Source organism: Vipera ursinii (assembly GCF_947247035.1).
Source record: "Vipera ursinii genome assembly, chromosome: 17".
NCBI classification, from domain to species: domain Eukaryota; kingdom Metazoa; phylum Chordata; class Lepidosauria; order Squamata; family Viperidae; genus Vipera; species Vipera ursinii.
The window spans coordinates 4,803,089-4,825,352 of NC_139530.1; the positions used below are offsets into that span (position 1 = coordinate 4,803,089).

Genomic DNA, 22,264 nt, shown 5'->3' on the forward strand with positions numbered 1-22,264 from the left:
GGCGACCGGAACTGGGCGCTCGAGGCGGACGCGCCTGCGCGGGGAAACCGAAGGCGGAGTGGGGGGAGGGGGAAAGGAGAAGCCAGCCCGCGGCGCATGCTCGCGTCGCGCCGTCGAAAGCGGGCACCCTCCGCGCTAGAGCCGCTTCCGCCCGAGCGCAAGATGGCGGCGCCCTTTGTCTGTTCCGTGTCGCCATGATCGCCGCCGCCGCCGGGATGATGTGACGCTCCTGGGATGGCAGGTGCGGGGCCGAGAGGGCAGGCGGCGGCCCCGGGCTCCCTCCGGCCGCCCGGCGCCGGGACCCGGGGCTGAGAGCGGGGCCGTCGGTCCCCGCGGGCCAGATCGGGCGAAGAAGCGGCGGCGCGGAGCGCTCCTCGGGGTGCGGGAAGGGCTGGGGCGCCACCGCGGGGCCTCTTCCGACAGGCCGGGGATGCGGGAGGGGGCGCCAGGCGGGCCCGTCCTTTCCCGCGACACAACAGCCTTGCGGGGTAGGCCAGGCGAGGGGGCGCGGGGCTCGGAAGGGCGGCGGCGATGATCCCCGCCGGACGCCCTTGACGCCTCTCCTCCGCAGCCATGGACTTCCCGCAGCACAGCCAGCAAGTCCTGGAGCAGCTGAACCAGCAGCGGCAGCTGGGCCTGCTCTGCGACTGCACCTTCGTGGTGGACGGCATCGACTTCAAGGCCCACAAGGCGGTGCTGGCGGCCTGCAGCGAATACTTCAGGATGCTCTTCGCCGACCAGAAGGACGTGGTGCACCTGGACATCAGCAACGCGGCAGGTGGGACCAGCCAGGCCGGAGGCTGGCAGCCTTGAAGCCTGGCACCTTTCACTGGGAACCAAAGTACCCCAGTGCCCCCACTCCCCACCCCCCGAGATGGGACTTGGGAGCATCCTGAGGCTGGGAGGGGGGACCGGAGTGAGTGGCCAGCTGGAGGTGGACTTGGTGAGGAACAGGATGCCAACACACACACACACACCCCTACACATACACACACACACCCCTTCTCCTGTAACAATAGCTGCAAAAGCGAGAGAGCCTCCAGGCACCTGGGCAGTCCAGCTTACAGCGAGAGCCCTGGGCGTGGGGTCTGTGCTTTGGGTGGGTGAGGGAGAAACGGGCAGTAATCTGTGGCTGCTGCCGGTACTCACCTCCTGGCCGCGGGTGTCTCGTGCAGGTCTGGAGCAAGTGCTGGAATTCATGTACACGGCCAAGCTGACCCTCAGCCCGGAGAACGTGGAGGACGTCTTGGCCGTGGGCAGCTTCCTTCAGATGCAGGAGGTCGTCCAGGCCTGCAACGCGCTCAGGGCCCTCTCGGCACCAGCTGGCCTGGAGATCCCCGCAGAGGCTGGTAGGGCGCTTTTCTCTCCTTGGCTTCAGGTTCCCTTTCTCGCCTCCAGGACCGCCCCAACCAACCCTGGGCCCGTCGGAGGGCAGCCATCGTCTTCGGCCAGGCCCAGGAAAGCCCAGCAGATGCCCTTTGGCAGGTTTGGAAGAGCCAGCTTTTCCAGCGGCGTGCGTTTTGCGCCTGTGCAGGCTCTCCTTTTGTCACTTAAGGCCAAACTGCCTGCCGCATCGGAAAGCCGACGGAAACAATACGGCTTTGGGGGGAGAACGGGGAAACACCGGCAAAGCAAGGGCTTGCCGACATGCAGCCCCAGCTTCCTAGCTTGAGGCTGGGTCTTTGGGGAGGGGGGGTGGGTGTGGGTGGGTGGGTGGAAAGGAAGCAGGATTGGTTTGCCTCTCCTGGTCCCAAAAGCGCCGTGTTCTTTTCTTGGAAGCATGGAGTGGAGGCGATGCGCCCGATATAAGCTGGCCCGCTCTTTCGGTGTGGGGGTTCCTGAAACGTATTGGAAATTTGGGATCTGTGATTTAGGTGGGAAGGTACAGATCTGTCGAGCCAGAAAAATGACAAGTTTTATGATGGAACAGCTAGGGCCATCCAGAGCTGCTGGCAATCTTGGGGCGGATGTTGATGCCCACTTTCTCCAGCCCGGGAACTAGTTCTCTGTAGATATAGTGGAAACAGGAAGGCCCGGGCTCTGCTGATGGGCAAAAGCACGCTAGTATTTTTATTTTATTTTTATTTTAATCCCATTTCTATCCCGCCCTTCTCCAAAGACTCAGGGCGGCTTACAAGCTTAGCAGTAGCCTTCATTCTATGTATATGCCTGCTTATTAGGGCTTTCACACACACACCCCCAAGCGGCATTATTACAAAGTCAGCTTAATTGCCCCCAACAATCTGAGTCCTCATTTTACCTACCTCGGAAGGATGGAAGGCTGAGTCAACCTTGAGTCAATCTAGTAGGCTAGATCACACTTTTGGACTGGTCCCCGTTGAGGGAAGGCTGCTACTGGTTGACCAGCTTGCTGGCTTTTTGGCTGGAGAGGCCCGACTGGAATGGTCAGTGGCTTTGGCTTCCTCTCTCTTCCCACCCCCCCTCCTCATCCCAGGGCAGGAGAAAACAACCAGCAACAGGCACAAGGCAGAAGCCCCCCAGGAGCAGGAAGAGCCAGCCAACTCCGACAGCCTCCAGCCGGCTGAAGTGGACCTCGCTGCAGAGGATGCGAAGGACGAGGCGGTAGCAGGCAGAGAGAGCGCGGCTGGTCAAAAGCCAGGTAGGGGCCAGGAGTCAGAAAAGGTGCCGGAGAGAAGCAACGTTTTTTGTTTTCAATTTTATTTTCCCATTTTTTCCACAAACAAGTCAACAGATTATTTTTCTGTTCTCTTCTTTCGGGCTTCCCCTGGATCTGAAGGGAACTTTAAAAAAATCTCAACTAGGTCTGCCTTCTTCCTTGACCCGTGGCAAGTTGAAAATTACGCCAGGGCGAGTTCCGCGGCAACTCTCGAGATGACCGCCCGAGATTGCCCATTTCCCACCGCCCAGCTTGAGTGGGGCGGTTCTGTTGGGTCCGCCATAAAGAAAAAAGGGAGGCTTCTCTCCTTCGGCCGTAACTTTTAAAACACCTTTTATGTTTTCCGGCTTCCCTCCGAGCGAAACCTCTCCCAGATTTACAGGAAAGCTAGACCGTTACGAAGCGTGGCAAACTGCGTAAAAATTATCACCGGGGGAGGGGGGAAGGAGGTCCCACTCTGCCCCGGGAACGATTTGGCTTCTCCTGAAGTCCCCCCCCATCCATCGGGAAAGGGCGGTATATTAATCTAATAAAATTAAATTAAAATTAAATCCTGCTTCCCTGCTCCTCTGGACTGCTGGCATCTCGGAAGGCGCTGCCGTCCTTGTGCTTCTTTCCAGATGCAGGCACAGCGAACCCCGGGGGGGTTGGGGTGGGGGGAGACTGAGGGACCACCGGAGATGCAGTTCGGCCTCTTTCCCCCCCCCCCCCCAACGAGGACAGGGAGGTGGGGAGCACCAAGACAGGGATGTAAGGTTACTGAGAGAGAGAGGGGCGGAAAAAAATCCGTCACGCTTAGTTGCCCAAGCGAGATGTGCCAAATGTCTTGGGATCAGGAGATGCAGAAGAGGTATTCTCAGCCCAGGGCGACTCTTGTGCCAAACGTCGGGAAGCAGAGCCGCGGGCGACCTTGGCACCATCTCGGCAGCCTGTTGACTTACGTTCTGAGGGAGCGATGGTCAATGCGTCGCATTCCGGCTCGGCGGTGGTTCTTTTGTTCCCTTTATGGGGCTGATCTTTTGAGACCCTCCTAGCAGAGAAGAGGCGAGCGGCGTTATAGGGCGTTATAGGGCGGACTCGGAAATCAGCTGCCCTTTTCTCTTTGAGCCCCATCTCGCCTCCTCGCTCCTCCAGACCCTCCGACGCTGAAAGCCCCTGCGGAGATGGAGGTGGAGCTGGAAAGCCACGGAGAGGAGGAAGACCCCCCCTCGGAGGCGGAGGGCAGCGGCAAGACGGCCGAGCCGCAGCCGGCCCCGCTGACCAACGGCAGCGTCCCCGAGGAGACCGAGTCTGGGGGCACCGACTCTGGGCAGGAGAACGCGGGAGAGGCCCGGCTGCTGTGCTCGGGGACGTACGGCGACAGGACAGAGTCCAAAGCCTACGGCTCCGTGACCCACAAGTGTGAGGTGAGGCTGCGGGCGGCCCGTGGACCGCCCCCGGGAGAGGGCAGCCCTGTTGAAGGAGCCGTTCCCAAAAGCTTTGGGCGCGCAGGATCCTTGCTGTAGCAAAACACCACCCGGGAGGACGGGAGAAAAGTCCCTCGGAGGTGGAAGCTACAGGGCGAAAGTCAGCAAGAGCGGGCCCAGCAAAAGAGAGGGAGCGGGCCCAGCAAGTTGGAGGCCCCCTGCCTCCATTGTGTTGGGGGGGGGTGGAGGCACCGGGCAGGTCCTCTCTGCTGCTCTGTGACCTTGCAGGCCCGCTCTCCTTTCGTTCTCCCTGGCCCCAAGTCGGGGAAAGGGTCCATTTGGCCTTCCTGCTCTTCCCTCTTCCTGGACTTAGTAATGGAGGTGACCACCACCGGCGTTCCCTTGGCCACGGGTGGAAAGAGGAGACGCAGGGACCCCGAGCTTGGTTGGGCTGGCCGGTGGGCGGCCGGGTGGGCAGCCAAGGGGCTCAGCCGGGGAGCCACAAGTCGGGAGGCTGCGCGGGGCTGGGCAGCCGGGCGAGGGGCGCTGGAGGCGAGGGTGGCCAGCGGTGCCTCTGCTTCCTCCAAAGGACTGTGGGAAGGAGTTCACGCACACAGGCAACTTCAAGCGCCACATCCGCATCCACACGGGAGAGAAGCCCTTCTCCTGCCGGGAATGCAGCAAGGCTTTTTCTGACCCCGCGGCCTGCAAAGCACACGAGAAGACCCACAGGTGGGAGGGGAGAGGGGGGGGCCGTGCCGGGAGGGAGATGGCGGGGGAGGGAAGGGCAGCCCTTGTCTGCCAACTCTGGGCCCAGAAAACCTGGCCCTGTCTCGGGGGGCGGGCAGCTGTCCGTCGGTCGTCTCTCGGGGGGCGGCCGAGTCGCAGAGGCCGCTTCTCGCGGGCTCGTCGGCGCTGGCTGGCTGACGGCAGCGCCTCTTCCGCATCGCAGCCCCCTCAAGCCCTACAGCTGCGAGGAGTGCGGCAAGAGCTACCGCCTTCTCAGCCTGCTGAACCTGCACAAGAAGCGCCACACCGGGGAGGCCCGGTACCGCTGCGAGGACTGCGGGAAGCTCTTCACCACTTCGGGCAACCTGAAGCGCCACCAGCTGGTGCACAGCGGGGAGAAGCCCTACCAGTGCGACTACTGCGTGCGCTCCTTCTCGGACCCCACCTCCAAGATGCGCCACCTGGAGACACACGACACCGACAAAGAGCACCAGTGCCCTCACTGCGAGAAGATGTTCAACCAGGTGAGGAGAGGGCAAGAGCTGCCCTGCCAGGGCCCGGCCTACTGCAGCACCAGGAGGAGTGTGTCTGTGTGTGGGAGGGCTAGGAATACAGCGGCCCGTCTCTCACAACCAGCTTCTCACAACTGCCGGCAGGTGGGGAACCTCAAAGCCCACTTGAAGATCCACATCGCTGACGGACCCCTGAAGTGCCGCGAGTGCGGGAAGCAGTTCACTACCTCAGGTACGTGTGTGTGTGTGTGTGTGTGTGTGTGTGTGTGTGTGTGTGTGTGTGTGTTTGTGTGTGTGTCGGCCGAGGGCCAGCTGCCTGGGAAGCCGGAGCGCGAGCAGGACCGGGGGTGGGGTGGGGGGCAAGGGCGGCGGTGGCGGCAGCTTCCCCACCACGGGCAACCTCGAGTGGCTTTGCCTTTTCCACCTCCCTTCTCTGCAGGAAACTTGAAGCGGCATCTCCGCATCCACAGCGGAGAGAAGCCGTACATCTGCGTGCATTGCCAGCGCCAGTTTGCTGACCCGGGGGCCCTCCAGCGGCACGTTCGCATCCACACAGGTGAGTCTGGGCGGACTCCAGTTGCAGCAATAGTTGAAGCTGCAGAAGAGGCCTCTGCGACAGAGGCCGGGGCTTTAGGCCCTGTCTCTCCCCCCCCCCCCCAGCCTGGAAATGCAAAGTTCCATCAGGACTTCCAAGTCTTGGCGGGGGGGGGGGGCCTCCCTCATGGGGTCTGCCAGCCCACCTTGCCTCTGGAGGGCCAGGGAAGGGCAGGAGAGGCCCAGTGCATGGACAGCCACTGTGCAGCCAACCCTAGTGCTTATGTCAAAGGATTTCTTCGGGCCCCACCAAGGGTGTGTATCTGCAGCCAGGTTTTTAAAGAAATGCATTCCGTTTTTTGTGGAAATGGCTGAAAACTGGGGAAAAAAGCAACTTTTGCTCTCTGAACCTGGCTTATCTCTGGGACATTGAATAGGACAGGAAAAAAGGTTTGGTTTTGAGGTTAGATTGGCCTTTTCAAAAATATAGACAGATATATTCACATTATTCTGATCTTTCCTGCGTTGTGCTGCTGCAATCCTGAGAAATTCAACCGAGGGCCTTTCAACAAAGGCCCTCCATTTGTGTCTTGACTGTGTCCCAAATTATCTTACCCTTTTGAACTTTTTTTTTTTTTTTGGAAAACGTAGAAATCTGCCACTTTTTTTGGCCTCTGGAATAAATCCACGGGGTGACAGAGCACGTGTTGATCGCGTGTTGACCGTTGGTTGCTGTCCGCGGGGCCCCTTTCCGCCAGACATTCCTACAACTCACGGGGGGTCCGGGCTCCCGGGGCCCAAGAACGGGGGTCGCACACTCTCCACTCTCTCTCCCTCCCCGCAGGCGAGAAGCCCTGCCAGTGCATAATTTGCGGGAAAGCCTTCACCCAAGCCAGCTCTCTAATAGCCCACGTGCGCCAGCACACTGGGGAAAAGCCCTACGTTTGCGAACGTTGCGGCAAAAGGTGAGGAGGCTCTCGCAAGCTTTGCTTCCCCCCCCACCCCCGGTCCCTGTTCGATGTATCCTGCCAGCTCTTACTTCAAGGGGAATCTTTGCTTGTGATCCGGTGACCTTCCCTTGCAGATTTGTCCAGTCCAGCCAGCTGGCCAACCACATCCGCCACCACGACAACATCCGCCCTCACAAGTGCAACGTCTGCAGCAAAGCCTTTGTCAACATGGGCGACCTGTCCAAGCACTTCATCATCCACACAGGTGAGGCAGGAGGCGGCTGGGTCCTGAGTGGCTGCAGGCGCGGCCAGCCCGGCCCCCTCGTGACGCAGCCCCTCTCCACGCCTACGCAGGGGAGAAGCCGTTCCTCTGCGACAAATGCGGCCGCGGCTTCAACCGGGTGGATAACCTCCGCTCCCACGTCAAGACGGTCCACCAAGGCAAAGCGGGCATGAAGCTGCTGGAGCCCAACGAAGAGGACGAGCTCAACATTGTCACCGTGGCCTCGGAGGAGATGGTGACGCTGGCCACGGAAGCCCTGGCTGCCACGGCCGTCACCCAGCTCACTGGTGAGTATAAGGCAGGGCCCTTTTTTTGGCTGGCCGAAACCTTTGGGCCGCATCCCTGGCAAATCAAACCTATTTTGGGCCGAAGAAGTGGGGAGGCGGAATGGGGTGGGGCGTAATCGTATCCTGCCTTGCCCCACGCCCTGCCGCTTTGGGGGCCTCCCAGACCCGGGGCTGAGAGTGGGCTGGCCAGCCGTGCCTTCTTACCTGGGAGCGATCCTGACGGGGACATCCTCTCCTTAGTTGTTCCCGTCGCAGCTCCCGTCACAGCAGACGAGACGGAAGCTCTGAAGGCGGAGATCACCAAGGCTGTGAAACAGGTCCAAGAGGCAGGTGCGTCGGCCGCCCCCCCCCCTTTTGGGGGTGGGTGAGGAGAGTTCGGATGGCCCGGGCAGCTTTTCCCGAGCAAATAAAAGCTGCCACTGGGGGGAGGGAGCACCCTACCAGGCAAAAGTCCAGAGAGCTGTTTCTGAAACAGAAGGCTTTTTAGTTGCAGAGGAGGAGAAGATGCTGGCTTTGTAGTAGACTGTTGAAGCCTTTCTTGATGGTGGAAAGGGAAGCTGGGGGGGGGGGAAGTGGGGGGCGCGACAGGGGTGCTCCGAAACTCCAAAGTCTTGCTGCGTGCCTGTCGTTCTAGACCCCAACACCCAAATCCTCTACGCTTGCGATTCCTGCGGAGAGAAGTTCCTGGATGCCAACAGCTTGGCTCAGCACGTGCGCATTCACACGGCTCAAGCCCTGGTCATGTTCCAGGCAGACACGGACTTTTACCAACAGTACAGCTCTACCACCGCTTGGCATGGCGAGCAGGTCATCCCATCCGGAGAGCTGCTCTTCCGGGCACGGGATGGCAGCGAAGCCTCGCCGGCCTTGCCGGAGGCCCCGCCGGCTGGAGAGTGACGGCGGATGCCGCTCCGCCTCAAGACAGGACCCCTGCCCCACCCCCACCCCCCCTCGTGCTCCGCTGGACGACTGAAAGACAGGCTCTGCTCCAACCAGCCGCAACCGCCTCCCGTCGCTCCAAACGCCCCAGCATTGCTCACAAACCGCTATTTAAAGCCACGAGTGCTACATAAAACTGATGTAAAATATACATATATATATATATATATATATATTATAATATTTCTATATTGGAGAGACTGCATCTGTGTTAATAGTGAGAAGAAATAAAAGGCTGTTATTTTCTATGTTTGAAATTAAAACTTGCTTTGGCTGAGTTTGGGTTCCTTCAGCCAAAGTCTGGTCTTCCTAGCTTTTTTTTTCTTCGCTTGGGTCTCCTGGCAAGGACGCAGGAGGGTTTTGTTCCGTCAACCGGATCCGGAAAGCCACCCCGGGTGAGGAGAAGCTGCGGCTGCTTCTTCAAAGGAGGAGGAGGAGACGGCAAACGACAACGAAAGCAGCCCAGGCGACCCCCACTTTCCTGCAGATAACCGTTAACACCAGGGCGGTTTTGTCCTTTTTTTTTTTTTTTTTTAATAAAAAGTCTGTATTCCAATGGACACACAAAACAAAACTGCGCTGAGAAAAACAGTTCCATAAATTAAGTCTTAGGAGAAGGAGGATCAATCGAGAGAGAAGGCAGATTAAAAAGTCTGTACACTGAGCGAAACCTTCCACGGGTGGAGCGAAGGCGGGGCGGGGGGACCCATGTCTAAATGAAGCGCACTTACAAATGAGTGACAAATACAAAGTCGGAGTATGAAAATAAGATTTTCTTTGAAAACACATTTTTTTTTGGCACAGATTAAAAAAAAAGTATGTTGTGGGGATCAGATTTCTTTTAAGAGTTTATATATATATATATGTATATGTATGTATATATACACACACACATACATACATATATATATATATAAAATTATATATATATATTTATATACACACACACCCACGGAGTCCTGCATAATACCACCAAGAAGGAAAAAAATAGCTCTCCATTTTTATGCTTTGCTTTCAGTGTAAACTGCACATCCAGGATGGAGCCAGGAAAACTGCAAGGGGGGAGGGAAGGAGGGAGGGGCCAGCAGAAAGCTGGGGGAGGGGGGGGGAGGCTTCTCCTGGAGAGCGTTAAATGCTCCTTGACCCACAGACTGGAGCGGAAAAGTCCTGCGGTCCCGAGTCCACGCCGCCAGCTGCTTTGTGTGTGTATTCAGACATCCACCTAGCGTAACCACAACAACTCTTTCAACTGTGCAAAGGTCCAAAGTCGCAAATTTAGTGCAAAGGCAGTTCCTCCTGTTCTCCTCGTTAGCTGTCCAAAAAAAAAAAAAAAAAAAAGCAGGCCCGAGAGAGAGACACCCCCCCCCCAACACACACACACACACACCTGGGCTCAATTTGCCTCGGGTGCCTCCAAAGTCCGTCTTCACCAAAGCCCGTATGTAAACATTCAAGGCCGTGGGAACCACCGCCCTGCCTGCCTGCCTGCCTGCCTGCCTGCCTGGCTGCGGAGGAGGGTTTGCCCAAGGCCCAGCGGGCTGGGAAGATCCGGAGTCCCTTCCTTTGTTCGCTTCCTCTCACTTCCTGCCACAGGGCCAGGGAGGGCCACGTCCGTTTCCCACAGAGTTTGCTCAAACGGCGGCGATGACGATCATCAGGTGAGGAGAGATGTTGGAGATACTGGCCAGGAGGTCCGGGGCCAAACGAGAGAGATGGCTCTCCGAGAAGTCGCAAGGCGGGAAGATCTGTAGAACGTAGGCAGGCTGGAAGAGAGAAACGGAGACCAAGCCGTGAACTTCTTCCCCCAAAAAACCTAGCCGGAGCAGCCGAGGAGCAGCGCGGCTGGAAGCAAGCTCCGAGAGGCACCGTGGCCCTGGCCTAGCAGGAGACCGAGGGCTGGCGTGGACACTGCCCCTGGCCACAGACTCCCACAGGCTGTTCTCTGCATGGAATGGCTCCTTTGGTGACCACCCTGAAAAGGGAGCCGAGTGTGGTTGGTGCCGGCTGCCTTTCTTCTCCTGCTGGACACCAGCTTGTCCACCTGGGCTCTGGAATTCCCAACCTTTGACAAGGCGCCTTATTGGAAATGGGTGAAGAGGCTGAAAACTGGAGTCCCCAGAAGACTTTTGCCACCATCCTGGGCAAACCACCTCTGGCTGCGCTCGGCCAGCCTCAACGGCCGCGTTTCAAGAGCCACCTTCCGCTTCGCCCACCCGTCTCCTAGGATGTCCAAGCAGCCCAGGGCCGTCTCCTCCTCTTTGATGCAGGGGACAAAAGATCAAGGGAGCTGCCCCCCACCCCCACCCTCCTCTTCCTACCTGGTTGGAGCCGGGGTTAGGAACGTTGATGATGCCGGCGGCTTGCTTGGCCTGCAGATAGCTAATAAAGGCCGCCTTGAGCGACTCGGTCTGGTTCACCACGTCCTCTTGATCTCGGCCACAGGGCAGGGCCAGCAGCAGGCAGTAGTCACTCTCCACCTGAAAGACACCAGGCAGCCCCCGGGACTGAGGATCATGTCCCTCGGGCACTTCCGACTACAAGCCAAGAACCATTTTGAGCCGGAAGTGTGGAAAAACGAGCTGCCTTCAGGATGTTCACCATCAAGGCGTTTTTTATTTGCCAGGCACTGAATCTTTTAAGTTCTTGCAAAAAGTGTTTTCTCCCCTCCCAGCCTATCCAAAAACTGGGAAGGAACGAGGAGGAAGCGCTGCAAATGGGCCCCGATCTGATCACTGCCCCCTTCTAAGCCAGGGACCTGTATCCTTCCACCTGCATCCTCACTGGCCTTGCAAACACGGGGAAATCAAGGCCGAGGCGAAGAGCCTGAACGCTGAACCTCCTCCGCGGTTTTTGCGGCTCTGGCTCCAGAATCCCAACGCTCCCGGGGTGGCAGGGGGAGGCTCTGAATTCGGTCGTGGCAGAGCGGGCGAGCTTCTTCCTGGGGCACTTTTTTTTTTTGCACCATTCCCTTTCCGAAAAGGAAGGGCTGGGCACACATCCCACCCCCCAGCGCTAACCACAGGCCTAGAAAGGGTCGCGAAAGACCGGCGGAGGCACCTTGCCAAACAGTAGCCGCCGGAGAAAGAAGAGAGTGAAGGCAAGCTCAACGGATTCTTACCATCATCCGGCGGGTCACCCCTTCCAGCTGCGGGGCTTCCAGCCTCATCCGCTGGGCGATCCTCAGGGGAGGGCCGCCCTCTGGGGCCGGCAAGGAGCGGTGGGCCAGGACGTTGTTCCCAGAAACGAAGTGCAGCTGGACGGCTGCGGTGTCGTTCTTCAAGGCCAACAGCCCCTGCCAGACGATGGGGTACTTCTGCCAACCCAAGGAAGAGCACAGGAAGGTTAATCCCCAGAGGCTGAGCTGCAAAAGAAGGGCCGCTCATGTCAACCCCACCCCCACCCGATTCTCCTCACAAAACGTCTTGGCATGGGAGTCCTCAGATCTGTCCCTCTCCCCCTTCCGGAGACGGCAAACTCACCGTCAGCAGCTGGACCATGTCCACCGGTCTCTGGACGACCGAGTGACTGACGGTCTCCTGCTTCAAGGCCGACTGCGATTCGGAGCGGGCTAAAGCCAGCCCTGGAGCTGCCCCGGGACCGGCCGTGGTTGGAATAAAGAGGGCCGGCTTCGGAACTTGAGCTTGGTGGGAAGCGGGGAGCTCCTGCTTGACCGAGGCGGCGACCGGAGAAGGGTAGGAGGTGGTCTGGCTCGGGTGCAAGTGGGGCTCCATCTGCTGGACGTGCCTGTTGACCCCTGGGTGGAGGGAGGGGTCTGGCCCCGTTGACTGGGCTCCTTTCGGCTCTTGGGACATCTGAGGGGTTTTGCTGTGAGCTGGCTGGTTGGGGTGCGTGTGTTCCCCTTCAGGCAGACCCTGGCAGACGGGAGGAGAAAGAGGCGCCTTAGGCAGGAGCCGCCCACACATACGCCGGCCCTCCGGCAGGGCCAGGCAGAGCCCTCCTCAAGACAGCCCTGTTCCCCTTCATCCGAAGACCCTCTGCCAAGTCCCCAAGGCAGCCCTCTCCCCACAGCACTGTCGTGTGCCCCCACTCCTCCCTTCAGGCCAGGCTAAGCAGGGAAATGCCCCAGGCAAGGGGAAGGAGACTCCCAAGGTTGCTTTTGGAGCCATTTGTCCACGGCCGCTAAGCGGGAAGCCCACCCGCCCCCCCTTCGCTGGCTCTTGGGCTGTTCGCACCCATTGCTCTTGAGAGGCGCACGTCCTACCCTTGAACCCTGAGCTGCAGCCCCTCCACGACCAACAATGGAACGAGAGCAGACGGGCCCATGAGTGACTATCCTGGAACAGCCGGGTCCCGGGCTGCTGGTTTTGGCCATTGACCCAAGGGGCACCCCTGCCTAACCACAAAGGCCTTGGCTGGAAGCGGACACTTTGCTCCCAGGCTTACCTGGGAAGGGGTCATGCTCCGGGAAGGAAGCCCGATCGGTGATCCCCCAGAAAACGGAGGGTGGCCAAGCTGAGCTGCTGGGTGGTAGCTTCGCATGTCCCCGTACACCGGCCGATAGTCGTGGAAGGAAGTCCCGCTGGGATGCATCATCTGCACCCCGTGAGGCACGACCACCGGCTGTGTCAAAGGCAGTCCTGGAAGCTGGCCGCTGAGGAGCCGGGGTTCGTTGTGGGGCGAGTGGGCCATCTTGACCTCGGAGGCCTTGGGCGTCTCTTTGCCTGCCTTGGTGGCCGGCGGTGTTTTCACGGACCTCCCTTCGGGCGTTCTGGACTGGCGCGACTCTGGGTGATGCTCGCTGCCCACTCCGGCCATGTGCGGGTGCATCATCACTCTCACGTCGCGAGGGACGCTGTACTGATCGAGCCGGAGGCCGGTCGGATGGACGCGGTAGTCTGGCTGCATGACCAGCACGTCGGACTGCACAGGAGCCGAGCCCCGGCACGCTGGGTGGTGGTAGTGCATCTCTTCCTCGGAGGCGTGCTGGGAAGACAGAGGCGGCATGACCATCTCCCTGATGGGGGCTGGCTGGGGAGTGCTGGACCGCTGCGGCTGTAGAGGGGCCCTGGGCGAGTGGAGGGCCTCCGGGCAGAGGCTGTAGGGAAGGCCCGGCAGCGGAGGGGTGTTCATGCGCACTTCCCCCTGGGAGAGGTGGCCCAGGGAGACTGTCTGGGTCACGCTGTGCGGGGGCATGATCACAGACTGCTCCGGGTGCATGCTGGAGATGTACTGGGGCATGGGGATCCCTGGACAAGGGGCGCCTTGAAGCCCCAGCATGGAGTTGTTCCCCGACAAGGCAGGGGAAGCAGAGCCCCCAGGGTGACAAGCTCTAGGGAAGGGAGATGGGGAATGGCCACTGGTGCGGGGGGAGAGCGGCTCCTGCTTGGCGACCAAGTGAGACACGGGCCGGTCGGCGGGACCTCCCGGCCCGGTGCTCACGTGGTTGGCCTCGGGGTACAACTTGGCAGACAAGGAAGGATGGTGAGGACCCACCCCGGGGCTCAGGTTAGTGGGCTGGAGGGCTTTGTTCTCCCCTTTCAGAGAGGTGGGATCCGGAAGCTTCTTGTTAGCGGAAGAGGCGACGGTTTGAGAGAGGACCATCTGGTTGTGCACCAGGATGGAGGGAGTGTTAGCGGACTGGGAGGAGAGCACTTTAACGGGGCAAGGCTGAGCGGCAGCTACCTGGACAGCGTCAGACTTTTCCGAGCTGCTGCTACTGCGCTCTGGCTTGGCGGAGGGAAGCGCAGGGGAGGGGCTGTACTGCTGGCTCCCCAGGACCAAGGCTGGGGTGGAGGCGCTCCCGTAGCCCACAGGGGCCGGGGAGCCCTTTGGCATCGACTGAGAGGGAACAAGGGACTCCTGCTTAATCTGGGACTTGGACACAGACTGCTGAAATTCGATGTCTACTGCGCTAGCCGGAGGAATCTGGCTAATTTTCGCAATGATCCGCTGGGAGCCTTCCGTCTTCTGGCCCGAATAGCTCAGGAGCACCACTCCTTCAGAGGTGTTGACGCGAAGGCCTGGGCTGGAACCCGTTTCCACGGGCCGGTCCTCAATCACAGCCATGGAGCCCGGGTGGAACCTGCTGTTGTCGTTGGGACTGGGCCTCTGCTTGTATTTGGGGGAGACGGCGGTCACCAGGCATGTCTGGGGCTGGGAGGCTTGTTTCACCAGGGTGATCCTGGGGGTCTCCTCAAGGTCAATGCTGTGGGGCATCCTGCTGATCACAGAAGTCGCCTTGGGGGCCAAGACGGCAACCGCCTTTTCTTTCTCGGCCAAAACGGGGGGCTCTCCAACCGGCAGCTCCAAGTTGTTTGCGGTAGGAACGGGAGACTTCTCATCTAGAGCCGGCCTGGAAACATCTGCCGGAGGGCGAGGGGGTGTTTCCTCCACACGAGGGGCGCTCACGGGCTCAGCGATAGCTGTGGTGACATGCGTGGAGGCGGCCACCCCGGTGGCGGACACGTACTTGGGCTCCATCAGGATCTTGCGCAAAGTGCTCGAGTTGGGGTCAATGTCCGATGCTTTCGTGTCAGGGGGAAGAGCTGGTGGCGGGGTGGAGCGAGACCGGGCCTCCTCGTGCTTCACAATCCAATCGGTCACCTTGGTGGTGCTGGGATGCAGAGGGACCACGCCAGCCTGGACTGCGGGGGGAAGCTTCAGTGCTGCCGCCGTAGGAACTGTGGGCAGAGGTGCGCTTGGAGAGCTATCTGGAGGGGGAACAGGAAGGTTTTCGGCCACCGGCGTCACTCTGAACTTGCCCTGGCTTCCCTCATCCACGGGAACAGAGGGCAGCGACCCATCTGAGGAACCGGGACCCCGCTCAGTAAGGGGGCCCTGCGAAGCTGCCTGCAGGGCTCCAGCCACGCTTGCCTGGGGAATTCCCAGCCGGGAGGGGGCTGCCGGAGGGAAGGATTTTCCCTGGCTGTCATCTGAGAGGGCCCCTTCAGGGGTCCCTGTTACTTCTGGGACACTAGGGGATTTGCTCTGGGCTCTTTCGGCCTCAAGCGTCCGAAATTCCACCAGGTCCCCTTTCTTGCTGGTGCTCCGCTTGCGCCTGGGCCGTGTGGACTTCTGGCGTCCGCGCTCCTTCCGAGAGCCCTCTGCCTCCTGGGAGGTTTCTGCCTCCTGGGCCGAGTTGGAGGATTCACTTAGGCTGACTTCAGCTTCTTTGCTTTCTGTCTCTGCGGCTGAGCCGGGGCCCGGCGGCTCCCCCGAAGCCGCTTCTTCGTCTAAGATATTGCTGACCGCCTGGTCTGTCTCAGGCTCCATGTCCTCTCGTGCAGAAGGCAATGCCAAGGGCTCGCCAGGCAAGTCACCCTCTGACTCAGCAGGGTACGTGGGCGGAGCGGCAAAGCCTTCCCCCTCGGCAACGATGTCATTGATGATGGACCCTATGGCAGCCGCCAGCTCCGTTTCGCTGGCCTGGTGGGCCGGCTTATCCCCCTCTTCGTCCTGGCGAACGTCGGACACCTCAGCCGCCTGCTGTTCCTTGTAGGCCGCAATCGCCGGGCCTTCCGTCAGCTTGGCGATGTTCTCCACCGCCTGCTCGAGCTCCATCTGCTTGGCCAGTTGGTCGGCTTCGGGAACCCGGGCAGATTCGCAGGCGGCTTCTTTCCTGGTGTCCCGGAGAGGGTCTTCGGCCTCGCTCTTTGGCAGCTGCGGAGAGAGTTTGTCTTCTTTGGGGGGGCTTTTACTTTTGGCTGGGAAGGGGGGCAAGGGCTCCCCTTCCTCCTCGCTGGGCCGGAGCGCCCCTTTCACCTCGTCCACATTGAGACGGATCTCAACGTTTTTTAGGCTTTTAATCAGAGATGCTTTATCGACAGCCTTGATGCTCCTGGACCGGCCCCTTTTGGCCTTTGTAGCTTTATCTGGAATAAATTTTCTTTCAACAATTTCAACGGGGCAGCCTTCGGGTGTATTTTTAGACGTCTCCACTTCCTTCCGGTCTCGCTTTGGCTCGTGAGGGACCATCTCCTTCTCTGCCTTGAGCTTCCCGCAGTTCTCACTGAGGTGCAGCCCTTGACCGGGGGGATCGAGAATCTCCTCGGCCTCTGGAGACGCCTCTACCTTAGGTTCGTTCTTCCCCTTTTTAGCCACCAGCGTCTGGCTGTGCAGCAGCTTCTGTGATCTGGGCGAGCGCCAGCCCTCTGTCGGCTTCGGGATGTCAACTGCCTCTTTCCCTTCAGCTTCTTCTGCCTCTTGTGGCTGCGCTGGCTCAACCTTGACAGGAGAGACTTCCTCCTCGGGTTTGCGCCGTGCCTTGGGTGGTCGGCCTCTTCTGGGAGGGGTGGGAATAGTTGCCGGGTCTGGGGGTTCTCGTTCAATTCTTTTCCTGGTTGGCCTGGTGACTTCCACGACCTCTTTAACAGACGATGGTAGGTCGTGATCTCCCGTAGTTGCATAAACAGACCTGACATTTCTACGTCTGGTGCGGCCCACTGGCAAACTGGGCTCCGGGTTTTCTGGCTCTGACACTGCTGCAGCACTTGGAGACTTAGCCACGTTCCTTGAGCCCTTTTCGGTTTCTACCTTCAGTTCCAGGACCTTCAGAGTTTCCCCCCGGGGGGAGCCGGAGCGTTTCAGCTTCTCTCGATCGATCCTTTCGCTCTTCCTGGTGGCTGGTTTCTCTGCCACGCTGGCCACTATAGACTGAACGGGGGTTTTGGAACGTCTGTTTTTATACAACTTTTTGTCTTTCGCCACCACGGGGGGCTCAGCTTCCATCTCTGTGTCAGAAACAGCAGGCAGGACCTCGGCCAGGGCCTCGGCTTTCTGGCCTGCTCCACACTCCATGGCGGGGGAAAAAAGGTCTTCTTTAGGTTCGGGCAGCGCCTCAGATTTAGCTGCCAGTTTGTGCGGCAGCGAGCCCAGTTCAGCTTCTGGGTCTGCCCCAAGAGCCGCTTGGGAAAAGGAAGAGCCGGGGGTGGGTGGCTTGGCGTCCAAACAGGAATGGTTTTCAAGAGCTCTAGAGTCTTCCTCAGGAGCTGCCGCGGAAAGGGCACTGTCTTTGCTGTGATCCGCCATGGGAACGACTTCAAGGTACTCAGGGGGATCGGCTTTCACAAGGTCCTCTGGAAGGGCCTTGACCCCTTCCAACACCGCAGGCCCAGGCTCCAGGGGCTTCTCCTCCTTCAAAGGAGGCGGCGCCTCCGTGAGGGGCTTCTCGCTCCCGGCTTTCTCCGGAAAAAGAGGCAGGGGTTCAGGGGGGATGTGGGCAGCTGGCGAGGGTCCCATGGGGACGGGCGATTTGTGCTCTGGCTCATGATGCTCAGAGGCGGCTTCGGGAGTTTGGGGCCGGTTTTCCTTGTCTTCTTGTTTTTCGGCTTCTTTGGGCTTCTGGTCTTTTTCCTTCTCCTTTTGCTGCATTCGGGTCAGTTCCACAAACCTGCTGTGGAAGAGAATCACAGGTTCCGGCATGAAGTCGGAGATGCTGTTGGTCCCATCGAGTGACGCTTGCCTGCTGTACAATCTGCCGGAAAGGAAGTCGAGCTGTTCGTCTCTCTTCTCCAAGTGCTGCAGGCGCTTAGAATCCTGCTCGAAGATGGAGCTGTGCAAAAAACGAGAAGCAAAGAGCTCCTGTCTTTCCTGGTCGTCTTCTTTATGATCCTCCTTCTTATCATCCAGCTTGCCTCCGGAGTCTGGCCTGATTTTTTTCTTCTTCATATACCAGGAGGGAATCGGCCTGGGTGCAGAATCCACTTTCTCTTTGTCCTTGTTGTTTCTGAAACTGGCAAATCTGGAATCCCAGTCGAGAAAAGACCAATTCTCCTCTCTCGACGAAGAGAGGGACTTGGCTCTCTCCAGCAAGGCTTTCGTATCCGGGGTGATTGTCTTGTCCAAAGCGAAAGAGTAAAACTTATTCCTCTCTAAGGAAGTCGGCAACCGCTCCTCTCTCTCACGGACTTTCTCTTCCCTGTCTCTCAATAAAAAAGACAACCTGGAACCCTCCAGGAAAGGAGAAGGCCTAGGAGAGTGGGGCTTCGCATCGCCCTCGTCTTCCGAGTCTGAGGGCACCTCCCCTGGTTCCAGATCCCGGATGGAGCGCTTTCGGATGCTGTCCCGTTTGACGATGCTACTCGGGAAGCTAATATCCACCCGCCCAGGTTCTGGCTTCACGTGAGAGTCCCATCGGGCTGGCTCCTCCTCTGAAGTCAAGGCAGAGAGCTTTAGTTTAGCAATCTCCACCATCTGCTCCCTTCTACTAGAATCGTAAGGGTTAAACTTCAAGGCCTCTTCCATCATGGACGCATTTGAATACGGAAGGCCCTTTTCTTCCATTTTAGGGGATTCTTTAGCTTCTTTGAAAGTTACCAGCCGTGGGGAATCCAGCACTTCCTCTTCCTCGTGGAACGGGAAAGGTCTGAGGCCAGGAGAGCTGATGGTTCTCTCCGAGTCCTCACTCACCTGGCGGGAGCTCCGGTAGTTTCTCTCTCTCTTGGTGCTGATCTCAAACTCAAAGGCCTCGGAGGATTTCTTCCGCTTGCTTGGAGGGGAGTCGTCCGTCACGTCTTGCGGGGGCTTCCCCACTTCGTGCACCAGGCTGCGCCGCTCAAAGTCATCCAGGTCCCTTTTGGGACTGCCAAACCGCTCGTGTTTGGCAGACTCCATTTCCATTTGCTGCTTTAACCGCCGGCTTAGCTCCATTTGTTTTCGGTAGCTCTGGGTGTGATCGATGTCGATCGGGATTTTCTGTTCAACATCCGAGGAAGGAGGCTTTTCCTGGGCCACTTTACGGTCGGAGGCTTCCTCGGAAAGACTGCAGTAGCTTTTCCAAACCTCGTCCCTCTCTGCTGCCTGCTCATCTAACAGCGGTGCATGTTTGTGCTGCAGTTTTATGGAATTCACCCTTCTGGAGGAGACCTCAAGGACCTCTTGGGGCTCATCGGTCACCTCCCCCAGCCTAACCTGGAGCTCTCGAACAGGCCGTGAAACAAGGCCTACAGAAAGGCCCATGGGCTCTGTAGTGTCTTTGGGACTGGCCACGCTCGTCAGCCTTTCCAGCTTGATTTTCTTAGCTTCCCTTTTAATGGCCTCTTTTCTCTGGGATTTCCTGTCGGATTCAGCCACCTCCACCTGCTTTTTCAAAACGACTCGGCCTTCCTCTTCCTCCTGACTGCTTCTTTTGATCTCCATTTTTTGCTTCTCCGATTTTAGGTTGGCCTCAGCAAAGCGTCTTTTGCGAGCCTCCAGTTTGTCTAGGTCCACCGGATAGGCCACTTCACTGGATGGTTCTGCCTTCAGGTGCTTCTTAGGCTTCACCTTCCCATCCTTGTCCACCACCTCAATGTGGCTGGCCAGGGCCTTCTCTTTGGGCACTTTGGTTCTGACGGAGTCGAGCTTCAGCGGCTCCGACTTGGTCTGATCCACCTGGGAAATCTGCATTTTCTGATCAGGCAAGGGAGGCTTGGTGGCATCGCCCTCCAGCTTCCCTCTCAACTTCTCCAGCTGAGGCTGGTCGAGGACCTTTCCTTCCTTTTCTCTCACTCGGGTCAGCACCACGCAGGGCATGAGATCCAGGCGGTTCTTAGCAGCTCCCTCCCTCTCGGCTCTTTCCCGGCTCTGCTTGCCGCTGCCTTTCGGTTTTTCGGGACTGGGTTCCCTTTCGTTCTCCGGGTCGGTTTCGGAAGAGGGCGAGCTCGGAGAATGCACTTTGGCCTTGCGCTTCTGCTTCTCTGTTTTTTCCTTCTCCGGCTTCTCTTTCCTCACCAGGCGCTTGTCTTTCTCCGGCCGCTCCGGTTCAAAAGCCCGCTCTTTTTCCGCTTTTTCATTTTTGGCGTAGCGCTCGAGGCGGCCTTTGTCCAGCTTGTCGTAATGGGGAGGAGAAAGGGAGCTGCAACTGCCGCTGCGCTCCGAAGAGCGGCTGTAGATCCGCCTCTCGGAATCGCTCTGCAGCCGCTCCGACTGCGAAGGGGAGGCGCCGGGGCTCTGCGGCCGCCGGGAGTGAGTGGGGCTTTCACTCCTTTCCAGGGGCCTCCGCTCGTGGTCTCGGTCAGACTCAAACCGCTTGCGCTCGCGCTGCCGGTAGCTGTACTCCCTGATGTCTTGCTCATAAGGGTCTCCTCCCCTGTAGTCTCGGTATTCCCGGGGGTCATCGTAATAGCGGGGGTCATAATAGTCTCCCTGGTAAGGGTCCCAATCGGCATAAAACTCCCTGCCTCGAGCCGGGTATTCCCTCCGAGTGTCTTCCGGATACGTCCCCGGTGCCCGAACAGCCTCGTAATAGGTACGATCCGCAGCATAGTCGTAGGACGCTCTTCGTTCGTCCCTGCCAAAAACAGGGAGAGGGAAAAAAAAAAGAGGTTACTTGAAACATCACAGGACGTCACGTGCAGATTGACCGCGATTCGCAGAGATACAAGAGAAGGCGGCTCGAAAGAGAGCAGGGTTTTAAACAAGAGCTAATCCCCCTCATGAACTGAAGCCAGGTACGAGGAGGACATTTAGTCCAATCCCCTAAGCACCGCTGGATCTATCATGGCATCCCTAAAAGAGGGACCTCCATGGTTTTTTTTTTTTTACGCTCTCTGGTAGAGACCTCGCTGCTGAATAAGGCAGCCCATTCCTCTGTCTAAAGGCTTGACCCGGGTCAGGACGGTCGTCCTGATCGGCAACCTAGATTTATTTCCTTGCAGTTTTAACCACCTGGTTATCTGGGGCGAGAGGGAAGAAGACCCTCCTTCAACATGTCTTTCAAACTGGCAAGTCTCACCCACCAACCCCCAAAATAATGGTGTGTGTGTATGTGTGTGTGTGTGTGTGTGTGTATACATATACACACACACACACAAACACATATATATAAAAACAGGAAGAAGAGGCTGGATTGCAAGTTGATAGATACCCTTCCGAACTGACCCAATATTTTCATTTCATTTTATTTATTTATTTTATTTTAATCCCATTTATATCCCGCCCTTCTCCGAAGACTCAGGGCGGCTTACAATCTAAGGACAAATCAATGTGCTTAAGCAATAGCCTTCATTCTATGTATATGCCTGCTTATTAGGGCTTTCGCCCCCTCCCCCCCAGCGGCATTATTACAAAGTCAGCTTATTGCCCCCAACAATCTGGGTCCTCATTTTACCTACCTCGGAAGGATGGAAGGCTGAGTCAACCTTGAGCCTGGTGGGATGCGAACCTGCACTAATTGCAGGCAGCTGGTTTTACTTAAGGAGGCACTAGCCCACTGCTCCACCAAGGCTCTTTTAGCTATTAAGTTTCCTCTTCGACAACCGTAACGCTACGGAACAGAAATGAAAACTTGCGCAAAGCAGGCCCTTTGCTGCGGGGAAGACAAAATGTGTCCCTGCTCAGTCGAGAATTGTTTCCCAACTCCAAATGTGGAGAGAGGCAATGACGTGTGGAGAGAGAGAGAGAGAGAGAGAGAGAGAGAGAGAGAGAGAGAGAGAGAGAGAGAGAGAGAGAGAGAGAGAGAGAGGGAGGGAGGGGAGGGAGGGAGGGAGAGAAGAGAGAGAGAGAGAGAGACTGACTCACCTTCTTTCTGCAAACATTTCATAGAAGTCTCGAATGGTCCTGGCCCGTTTTCTCCATAGAATGATAGAAGGGCCTGGCTGGCTCTCACGGTTCGCAAAGTCCACCTGGAAAGGAAGTGTGACTTAGGCAGGCTGTTCTCCTCCAGTCTGGCTAATTGCCAGATCATGAAATGTAAAAAATATTCTCACACGACCACAACAATAAAAAAAAGGAGGGAAAGCCAAAATGCAGGGGGGACAGGACCCCACCCCAACTGTCCTCATCAGAAAAACAGAACATCTGTTGCTCTGGAGAAGATGCTAACTTGCATAGAAGCTTGTCAGTTAAAGGAGGGAACTCCTGGAAGCCTGTTTCTTCCTGGACTGCCTGACTGTGACCAACAGGGACCACCCCCCCCGGTCCCCTCTGGCCCGCTGAAAACAGACCGAGCCTCCGAGCCAGCTGTTTCTTTGCTGTCAAGCTCTCTACGTCCCCCAGCGCAACTTCTGATAATGATCTCCATGTGGCAACACCAATGAAGCCCAGGAA

At 58.1% G+C, this 22,264-nt stretch overlaps 2 protein-coding genes across 4 annotated transcripts in view; one reads left to right on the top strand and one right to left on the bottom strand.

Annotated features, from left to right (window-relative positions):
* Positions 1-133: 133 nt before the first annotated feature.
* Positions 134-8,807, top strand: ZBTB17 (zinc finger and BTB domain containing 17). Of its 3 annotated transcripts, none has more exons than XM_083375889.1 (14): positions 134-241; positions 572-778; positions 1,176-1,349; positions 2,456-2,620; positions 3,773-4,044; positions 4,634-4,776; positions 4,997-5,297; positions 5,430-5,517; positions 5,725-5,841; positions 6,664-6,784; positions 6,904-7,034; positions 7,124-7,339; positions 7,580-7,669; positions 7,974-8,807. In XM_083375889.1, exons 1-14 carry the CDS (start codon positions 235-237, stop codon positions 8,234-8,236), a joined length of 2,295 nt encoding a protein of 764 aa, XP_083232015.1. In that variant the 5' UTR covers positions 134-234; the 3' UTR covers positions 8,237-8,807. The 3 variants fall into 3 exon arrangements, with proteins under 3 accessions (XP_083232015.1, XP_083232016.1, XP_083232014.1); XM_083375890.1 differs by having other exon boundaries at positions 165-379; XM_083375888.1 differs by lacking the exon at positions 134-241 and adding an exon at positions 392-488.
* A 226-nt stretch (positions 8,808-9,033) lies between these two features.
* The window catches only part of SPEN (spen family transcriptional repressor), a 49,744-nt gene continuing 36,513 nt past the window's right edge, over positions 9,034-22,264 (bottom strand). The window contains 8 exon segments of the mRNA XM_083375886.1: positions 9,034-10,041; positions 10,597-10,755; positions 11,397-11,591; positions 11,758-12,150; positions 12,683-20,507; positions 21,737-21,771; positions 21,773-21,811; positions 21,814-21,840. Coding sequence (XP_083232012.1) covers positions 9,910-10,041; positions 10,597-10,755; positions 11,397-11,591; positions 11,758-12,150; positions 12,683-20,507; positions 21,737-21,771; positions 21,773-21,811; positions 21,814-21,840 — 8,805 coding nt within the window. The 3' untranslated portion in view covers positions 9,034-9,909.